Below are 10076 nucleotides of genomic sequence, written 5' to 3'. Positions count from 1 at the left end.
GTACGCTTTTCTGAAATTTCGTTCACACGTGCCGCGTCTACTATCCAGTTCGCGGTAGGATTAGAATACCAAACCGATGTCAAATACGAGCTGATTTGGTGAAATAAAGCACATTTCTACTTGCGAAACCCATCGAACAACCATTAGGCTAAGCGAGAGAGTTCTCGTGATTGTTTTAATTAACAAACTCATTCATAAAAGCTAGAGACTATGTTTCTGATCAAAACGAATGATTAATCTGCTGTATCATTCGCTTGTCGGAAAGCTCCGCCTACGCGCATCTCTCAAATATGACCTTCTCTTGTCTACTGGCTCGGAAGATTTATTCTACTCCCAAATAGCACTTCTTTGCACCTCTTATGACTCATTCGTCCTCTAGAATCCCGTACCCATACCAAATACGAGCTGATTTGGTGAAATAAAGCACATTTCTACTTGCAAAGCCCATCGAACAGCCATTTCCGGTGCTCGATCGCCGATATTTTCAGCTTTGAAGGCTATTTACGGGCAAATATCAACCGCTCCCTGACTTGTTATGCATCGAGAAACAAATTTAGTCATCGCTGAATTAGTAGTTTACCTTAAATCCCGACATAAATCAAACAATACCTAGAAAACAGACAAAACTTGCCTTCACACGTGTCAGGCGCCGCCTTCTGCTTCCGCTCGGCCTTTGACCGGTTAACCCCCGTGTGCCTTCCAACACATGAGCAAGTCCAGTCGATCGTTTCAAGCCATCTGTGTCACATTTTTTTTATGCTGAAGCAAGAATCACATCAAACATTATTACTTTTTTTCTGTGCCGGATCTGAACCACAGCAATACAACACAATTCAAAGCGGAGCTGGCAAGAGCAGGGTTGTGTGGCTGACAGAACACTCGCGTGAGTTTTTAAATCTTGTTTTAATTATCATTAGACCGAACAGAAACAAGAAACTGCAGGTTTGTTTGTTTGTTTGTTTGTTTGTTTGCTTAACGCCCAGCCGACCACGAAGGGCCATATCAGGGCGGTGCTGCTTTGACATTTTAACGTGCGCCACACACAAGACAGAAGTCGCAGCACAGGCTTCATGTCTCACCCAGTCACATTATTCTGACACCGGACCAACCAGTCCTAGCACTCACCCCATAATGCCAGACGCCAGGCGGAGCAGCCACTAGATTGCCAATTTTAAAGTCTTAGGTATGACCCGGCCGGGGTTCGAACCCACGACCTCCCGATCACGGGGCGGACGCCTTACCACTAGGCCAACCGTGCCGGTGAAACTGCAGGTGAGAAGAACAAGAACCAGATAACGATGAACAACATGTACTCACCGAAACACATACCCTGATCTTAGACTTTATTCTTTCTTTTTTTAGTATCACGTTATATAATTGTTGCATGTCTGTCTTCTTCTTGGCTGATTTCTTCTGTCTCTTTCCGTTATCTCTCCTTCTTTCTTTAATTTGTAGCTGACAAAGACTTACGTCGAAACCGGTCCTTATTCGTGTGTTTATTGTTCGTGTTTTGTTGAGTACCTTTTCATTGTTATCTTGTTATGATCTTCTTCTTCTTCAGCGTTCCAAAATTGTCTGGTTAGGCCTAAAAAAAAAAATAGGTGTGGTTACGGTAACATAGCCAAAAAAAATAGGGTAGGTAGGTAGGCAATCACTTTTTTTTTTATTACTTTTTTTTCTAATGTGTACAAATTAAACCTACTTGACAGGGAAATAAGTGTGCGACACGGGCGCTTTCGCTTTCATTGCGTTTTTTGCACTCGGGTTTTTTGTTTTGTTTTTTGTTTTGACAAATGTAATAAAAAGTTATAGGATCGGCCCCTAAAAATAGGGTAGGTCGGGTTACCGTAACCACACCTATTTTTTTTTGGCCTTATGTATGAGCTCGTTTGCCCATTTGGGTTCCCCACACTATACTCTGAGAGCATAGTCAGCTTCACTCCGCTTTTGTTGAGTAGGCATGCTGGGTATTTTCGTGTTTCCATAACCCACCGAACTCCGACATGGATTACAGGATCTTTTCCGTGCGCACTTGGTCTTGTGCTTGCGTGTACACACGAAGGGGGTTAAGTCACTAGCATGTCTGCACATAAGTTGACCTGGGAGATCGGAAAAATCTCCACTCTTAACCCACCAGGCGGCAGCGACCGGAATTCGAACTCACGACCTCCCGATTAGGAGGCCGACGTCTTACCACCACGCCACTGCGCCCTGTTCTGATCATTAGACCACCTAGAATGCGTGTCCTGAGTACATATTCTTTTTAATCACTGCTGCATTTAACGCAATGTGGACATTAAGGCAGTGATTCCCTGGAAAAAAATTGTTAAAGAATTATTAGTATTATTACTAAAAGTTGAAACAAAAACAACATATTTGTACATGTATTGTTAAAAGTGTGATTACAACAATTTTGCTAACGTGTAGGGGTAAGTATACCATAGGAAAAAGGAGGGTTGTTAGTATTTGCTTACAGCGATTGTGTTTTTCCCCGAGCCAACCCAGATGGCGAAATGCGACTTAAAATTCATAGTGACTTTGATTTTGAATGAGATGTGTAATAAACACCTACCCTCCGTCCCCACCCCATCCTTCTGACCAAAATACCGTCAAGCTCATAAGAACAATACCTAACTCAGTGTTAGGCATGTCGGCAGTGACGTCACTACAGGGGAAGCAACTGGAAGGGTACCTGTCATGTGTTGGGGAGTATCAACTCTCAGACCAACGGAAACCATTGCCACGGTTACGTGAGCAAAACTGCCGTTCTCGTTTCTGAGTTAGGCACTTTTCCGTTTTGACACATAAAGACTTGTTTGGAGAATGTTAAGGTATGCAAACGCCTTTTTGGGGTTGTTGTGCAGTTAGAAAATGTTGCTGTTAGCTCTTTATCTCACGCATATACCGGGCCGCTGTCAACCGCTCGAGATAGGCAATTCGACTTTTATAACAAAAATTAGATGGGCAGATTGTTCAGACACCAAAAAAGTGTTTTGCATTTTTCTCAAAACTCAAAGAAATGACATAGGCAATTATCTTATGAGCGTGACGATACTAATCGTGGCAATCCCTGTGTGTTCAATGTCGCAGGGTCTACATTTTGTCTCAGGCAGGTTTTAGCTTTAAAAACAAATGAATAAGTGCAAAAATAAGGTCTCAATTGAAATATTTACAACTAATGTATATCGCAGGATGAAGGTGTCAATTATTCTCCACGTGCTGTGCGTCACGGCGGTGATTGCGTCATATGACGTCACAATGGACTTGGACGCTGGTCTTACAGGTAAGATTGAAGTTTCATTTCAAATTCTTTCTTTCTTTATTTGGTGTTTAACGTCGTTTTCAACCACGAAGGTTATATCGCGACGGGGAAAGAGGGGAGATGGGATAGAGCCACTTGTCAATTGTTTCTTGTTCATGAAAAGCACTAATCAAAAATTTGCTCCAGGGGCTTGCAACGTAGTACAATATATTACCTTACTGGGAGAATGCAAGTTTCCAGTACTAAGGACTTAACATTTCTTACATACTGCTTGACTAAAATCTTTACAAACATTGACTATATTCTATACAAGAAACACTTAACAAGGGTAAAAGGAAAAACAGAATCCGTTAGTCGCCTCTTGCGACATGCTGGGGAGCATCGGGTAAATTCTTCCCCCTAACCCGCGGGGGGGTTCATTTAAAATGATCACAAACAGTTTTAGCAGAGTTATAGCACAAGGAATCGCGTTAGCTGATATATTCGATGTTGTACTGAATCAAATCTCTATAATTAGGCTGCATAAAAATATCAATTCAAAAACATCACCGAGGTGCTGCTGCTTCCGGCATGTTTTGTGCATTGACAGACTAATGCATTGACAGATTAATGGATGGATGGATGGATAGATTCCTGGATGGATGGCGGGTGGATGGATGTGTGGATGGCTGGCTGGCTGACTGGCTGGCTGGTTGGGTGGATGGATAGATTGATTGGTGGGTGGATGGATTGGTGGTGGGTGGATATGGATCGATGAGTGGGAGGGTGGATGGATGGGTAGACGGAAATGTGGATGAGTGGATGGATAGAAGGATTTGGTAATGGTTGGATGGATGGATAGACGGATGGATGGAAATTCATTTCATTATTCAATTAGCAGCTGGCTGACTGGCATAATTCGTCTATTCATTCGACGTTCTTTCATTTACCTATTGATTGCTATGCACACCTGTGTCGATCAACAGGTACGTGCACCTGTACGTGTGTAAGCAACAAACCCAAGGACTGTGTGGAGGCTCAGCGCTACAGCAATCAGAGCGGCGTGGTCATGATCTACCCTAATGGGGACAACACCCCGCTGAGGGTCTACTGTGACCACGACACTGATGGAGGGGGCTGGCTGGTAGGTCTGTGTGTCTGTGTGTCTGTGTGTCTGTCTGTCACTCACTCATCACACACATATACGCACGCACACACGTACGCACGCACGTATTCACGCACGAACGCACGCACACACACACACACACACACACACACACACACACACACACACACACACGCATATATACGCACGGCACGCACACACGTACGCACGCACGTATTCACGCACGAACGCACGCACACACACACACACAGACACACACACACGCACACACACACACACACACACACACACACACACACACACACACACACACACACACATAGGGTGCGTGTTTCTGTAAGAGAGAGGGAGAGAGAGAGAGAAAGAGAGAGAGAGACAGAGAGAGAGAGACAAAGAGAGACAGACAGACAGATAAAGAGAAAGATAGACAGAGAGGGAGATAGAGACAGAGAGAGACACACATTGAGAGACAGAGAGAGAGAGACAGAGACAGAGAAAGGGAGAGAGAGAGGACACACACACACACACACACACACGTACACACACACACGCACACAGCCAAACGGAGAAAAGATTCTGAATGAATAGAAAAATACAATGTAGTATCTTGTTTACAGGTATTCCAGCGCCGACAGGATGGCTCAGTTGACTTTTATCGGGACTTCGCTGAATATCAGAACGGTTTTGGAGACGTTGAAGGAGAATTTTGGCTGGGTAGGTTTATCATGGGGAGAATAAATTTGACAGGCTTTTAGATTCGGATTCGACGAGCGTTACCTGGGGGAAGGGGAGAGAGAGAGAGAGAGAGAGAGAGAGAGAGAGAGAGAGAGAGAGAGAGAGAGAGAGAGAGAGAGAGAGAGAGAGAGAGAGAGAGAGGAGTAATAGGTAGAGACAGAGAGCGAGAGCGTGTGTGTGTGTGTGTGCGGTCCAAAAGTGACAAATGGGTTCTTTTTGTTGTAAACACTCGACACAAATGGGTTCATGAAAAAAAGTGGGTTCATTTTCATAAACCCACTTTTTTTCCATGGTGCAAACAGCGGGAAATGACCCCAAAATGTCACTCCACAAATATCTCGGAAACACTTTTTTTAACGGAAAGAATGCCATATTCAAGATGATGACACTCTTTCCGTCAAAATTCCGTCCCCTATAGGCTACGAAATAGGTCAAATTTTATGCCTTTTTTAGTGTCAAATTCGTCCATGCCGGAGCGGATACTGCAGTCAGTGCGGTTGTAGTGCAAGCGCACTACAAAGGCACTGCGCGCAGTGCCGTTGTAGTCCAAGTGCACTATCGGCTATGAACCCACTTTTGGGGTTAGGAAGGAATGTGTGTGTGTGTGTGTGTCTGTCTGTCTGTCTGTCTGTGCGTGTGTGTGTGTAGAGCGATTCAGAGTAAACTACTGGACCGATCTTTATGAAATGTTACATGAGAGTTCCTGGGTATGATATCCCCAGACGTTTTTTTCTTTTTTTCGATAAATGTCTTTTATGACGTCATATCCGGCTTTTTGTAAAAGTTGAGGCGGCACTGTCACACCTTCATTTTTCCATTAAATTGATTGAAATTTTGGCCAAGCAATCTTCGACGAAGGCCGGACTTCGGTATTGCATTTCTGCATGGAGGCTTAAAAATTAATTAATGACTTTGGTCATTAAAAATCTGAAAATTGTAATTAAAATTATTTTTTTTATAAAATGATCCCAAATTACTTTTATTTTATTCTTTATCGTGTTCTGATTCGAAAAACATATAAATATGTTATACATGTATTCGGATTAAAAACAAGCTCTAAAAATTAAAATAAAAATTATGATTAAAATTAAATTTCCGAAATCGTTTTAAAAACAATTTCATCTTATTCCTTGTCGGTTCCTAATTCAAAAAACATATAGATATGATATGTTCGGATTAAAAACACGCTCAGAAAGTTAAAACGAAGAGAGGTACAGCAAAGCGTGCTATATGCAGCACAGTGCAAACGCTACCGCGCTAAACAGGCTCGTCACTTTCACAGCCTTTTGCACTAGCGGCGGACTACGGTCATTGTGAATAAATGCAGTGCGTTCAGTTTCATTCTGTGAGTTCCACAGCTTGACTAAATGTAGTAATTTCGCCTTACGCAACTTGTTTTTTTTTACAATGTAGTCGTCAGTTTGTAATTTTCAATGGGACTCGCTGTAACGTTATTATGTACCTCTGAATCTAAACGCACCAAACGGCTGTGATTCACACGAACTCTAGCGATGGCTTTTGACTGTTCAGGGGAACTGGCGATAGGCATTACTGTCGTCTGCTACGAGAACCACGGCCTTGCGTGACCCTGCTTCCGGGCTTTTCTTTTTTCAAACTTTCAAAACTTCGAATTGTACTGATCTTGTCTTGATGAAAAAAGAATTATTTTATGATTTAAAAATGTTTGGGTAACAAACTGTCAATTTATTATTTAGATTTTAAAGGTTAGGTCTTGCGCCAAAACGCACCGTCCGATTTTGTTATCAGACAATCCGCAAAATTAATTCTTTGAAAATTGCTCGCTCTTTACGTAGGGCACCAAGAATGTTCAAAAGCGGTGAGTGTGTAAATGAAAGGGTGTTTGTACCGTGTGTGTAAAAGCCTGACAGTATCTGTGAAGGTTTACGGGAGGCGTACTGTGCCTTTAACAACAGACGATGATAGGAACTATAACTCTGTCTGGTTTATATGTGTTGTGAAAGAGTTGTTTCATTTGGGAAAAACTGAGGCACGTCGTTACATTATTATTATCGCACGTGTGCAGTCACGTCTCAGAAGAAAAAAGGAAAGAGAAGATGCTTTATGTCCTACAGGCTAAAGATATGGGTTATATGATTCGAGTTTTACGCCCTCACGGCTTTTGACGAGATACACAAGTGTATGCGTGTTTAGGTGGTATCAGCCATCTGCACTTATGGCAGAATGACCAAGATTTTTTACACGCCATTGTGGTGACACGGGGGTGGGACATTGCATTGCTTCCGCCCGTCTCTGGGTCTGCATATAAAGTTGACCCGTGTCCGTCCCGGCCCGAATTCGAACCTGCGACCTTCCGATCACAAGTCCAGTGCTCCAACAACTGAGCTACCGGGCCCCCAGTCACGCCTCCTGCTTGTGATTGGCTTTAGTATCACGTGGGGAACTGAGCTGGTCTCAATGTTTTTAAGCGGAACAACTCTTTCACAATGCACACAAACCCGACAAAGTTATTCCCGGAATTCGTCTACAGTGGAACCCCCTTTTAAGACCTCCGCGAATCTGATAAAATCAGGTCTTAAAAAGGAGGGAGTCTTAAAATGGAGGTAAATTCACAAATATTATGAACAGAACATCTGAAAAAGTAAAGGTCTTAAAACAGAGGACATCTTAATTTCGAGGGTCTTAAAAATGGGGGGGGGGGGGGGGCGGTTCCACTGTATTGACAACACAAGATTCGAATGTTGCTGCTCGTCCAGGTCTTGACACTCTGCACGCTCTGACCACGCTGAAGAACCAAGTGATGCGCGTGGACATGACGCAATGGAATGGGACCAACATCTTCGCCACCTACAGCGACTTCTCCGTCAGTGACAGCTGCAACCAGTTCAAGCTCAAATATGACAATATGACGGATGGAAATGTTGGTGAGTACAGTTATAAACCTGCCCTCGCGCACACACACAGGAACACACACGCACGTACATACACACTGAGACACAACACACACACACAAACAAACACGCACACACACAAACACGCAAGCGCGCGCACACACACACACACCGGCTGAGGAGGAACACTTATACACACACAAAACGGCACACAGATACAGGAACACACACACAAATGCACACAAACACGCACTCACACACACAAACGCACACACACTATACCACCCACACACACTATACCACCCACACACACTATACCACCCACACACACAAACGCACACACACTATACCACCCACACACAGTCAAGTAGACACACTCAACCAGCCCCCCTGTCTCTTTCTCTCTCTGATACTAACCTCTAACTCTCTTACATTCCACAGCACGTGACAGTCTATCCCTGGCCAACGGTGTCACGTTCTCCACGAAGGACGAGGGGAAGGTCAGTTGTGCCACGAGCTATCACGGAGGCTGGTGGTACGGCATGAATTGCGGGGACTCCAACCTCAACGGGCTCTACAAGGACAGCAAACAGTGGGGTTGGGACGGGATATTTTGGTACAGCGTGGATCGCTTCTACTCTCTGAAGGGCTCAGAGATGAAGATCAGACCTGCGTCATAGACCCATTCCGAAAACAGGTCTAATCGGAAAACAGACAAACAGACAGACAGACAGACAGACAGACAAACAGACAGACAGACAGACAGACAGAGCGGTTCGTATACTATACGTTATTTGTTTTGTTGACCAAAATATGACATTTTACACAGATCGAGACAGTCAGTGTTCCTTCGAGACCGCGCAATGTCTGTCGAGATCGGTGTAAAATGTCATATGTTGGTCAAAAATACAAATAACATGTATGTATCGATCGATTCTGGTTAGAATTCCTTTTTACATTTAGTCAAGTTTTGATTGTTTCTACGATTGAACGGACACAAACATGCACTGTTTTGTAGTCTCGGCTGGCCGCCTCAATTAAATATTAAGTTTTGTCGGCCTCTGACGTCACATGGCTCAAAGAAGGGAAATCCAATATTCAATGGTTACATAAATTATAAAGGCGGCGTAATAACTCTGTCGGGTTTGTATGGGTTGTGAAAGTGTGAATACACTTGCGTTTGCTAGGACAAACATTGAAGGCGCCAATCACTAGTGAGGGGTGTGTCGGAAACACGTGGACAGGAGCACGTGTGAAGTCATTTGTCCGAGAAAAAGCAAGGGCATTCACTCTTTCACAGCCAATACGAACCCGACAGTCATTTCCGAACATCGTCTATTGTAGTGTGAGAAAAATAAGACAAATAAAAGAAAACAAAAGCAACCTGTTTGTGGATTTCAGTTATTTACCTGACTTTTGTTTGTGTTATTATAGACAAGTGTTCGATTTATCTATGTTGTAAATTGGTTTGTTTCTAAGCAAGTAAATTTGCAAGGTGATAATCTACCTGATGGGAGTTTTGTTACTTATCTTTACAACAGCACACCTGAACGGAGCTAGTCCTTTTTACACAAGCTTATGCAGCATACCAACACACACAAACAAAAGCATGCCAGCATCTATATCTATATACTGTACGGCTTGTGTGTGTGTGTGTGTGTGTGTCTGTCTGTGTGTTCACGATTCACGGCCAAAGTTCTCGATGGATCTGCTTCAAACTTGGTGGGCATATTCAGGTAGACCCCGGACACAATCGTGGACAATTTTGAACACGTGCGTGCTCTCAGCGCGCAGCGCTGAACCGATTTTGGTTTTTCTGTACATCCATTCCCAGTAACTCTTCCTTATCTTCTCCAGTGTTTTGCGCGTTTATCTCCCTTCCTTCGTACGGTGCGCCGGCGAAGTACCGTCGGCTCTACTTTTTCCCGGAGAAGCCGTACCCGGCGAAGCGGGTATTCATCTAGTGCATACATACATCAGTACCAGGGTAGACCACAGAACTTCATTCCTGTGTGTGTTTGTTTATTTGTTTGAGGTTGTTTATTTGTTTGAGGTTGGTAGACTGGCTTATAGAACCTTCACATTTTAATTTAAGAAAGATTGA

The 10076-nt window shown here is 43.6% G+C and overlaps 1 protein-coding gene across 1 annotated transcript; it reads left to right on the top strand.

Annotated features, from left to right (window-relative positions):
• The first annotated feature begins 742 nt into the window (after positions 1–742).
• LOC138945723 (ryncolin-1-like) lies at positions 743–9355 on the top strand. Its single transcript, XM_070317213.1, has 6 exons — positions 743–883; positions 3192–3283; positions 4228–4385; positions 4985–5081; positions 7838–8005; positions 8414–9355. Exons 2-6 carry the CDS (start codon positions 3193–3195, stop codon positions 8650–8652), a joined length of 753 nt encoding a protein of 250 aa, XP_070173314.1. The 5' UTR covers positions 743–883; position 3192; the 3' UTR covers positions 8653–9355.
• Positions 9356–10076: the final 721 nt, after the last annotated feature.

Source organism: Littorina saxatilis, linkage group LG13 (genome assembly GCF_037325665.1).
Source record: "Littorina saxatilis isolate snail1 linkage group LG13, US_GU_Lsax_2.0, whole genome shotgun sequence".
Classification (NCBI taxonomy): domain Eukaryota; kingdom Metazoa; phylum Mollusca; class Gastropoda; order Littorinimorpha; family Littorinidae; genus Littorina; species Littorina saxatilis.
This window is presented reverse-complemented; position numbering and strand designations above follow the sequence as displayed.

Excerpts from the sequence above, each read along its gene's own strand:
- LOC138945723 (XM_070317213.1), top strand. The coding sequence starts at position 3,193 with ATGAAGGTGTCAATTATTCTCCACGTGCTGTGCGTCACGGCGGTGATT. Across the intron at positions 5,082-7,837 it reads TGAAGGAGAATTTTGGCTGG|GTCTTGACACTCTGCACGCT; the intron begins GTAGGTTTATCA and ends CTGCTCGTCCAG. Across the intron at positions 8,006-8,413 it reads TATGACGGATGGAAATGTTG|CACGTGACAGTCTATCCCTG; the intron begins GTGAGTACAGTT and ends TACATTCCACAG.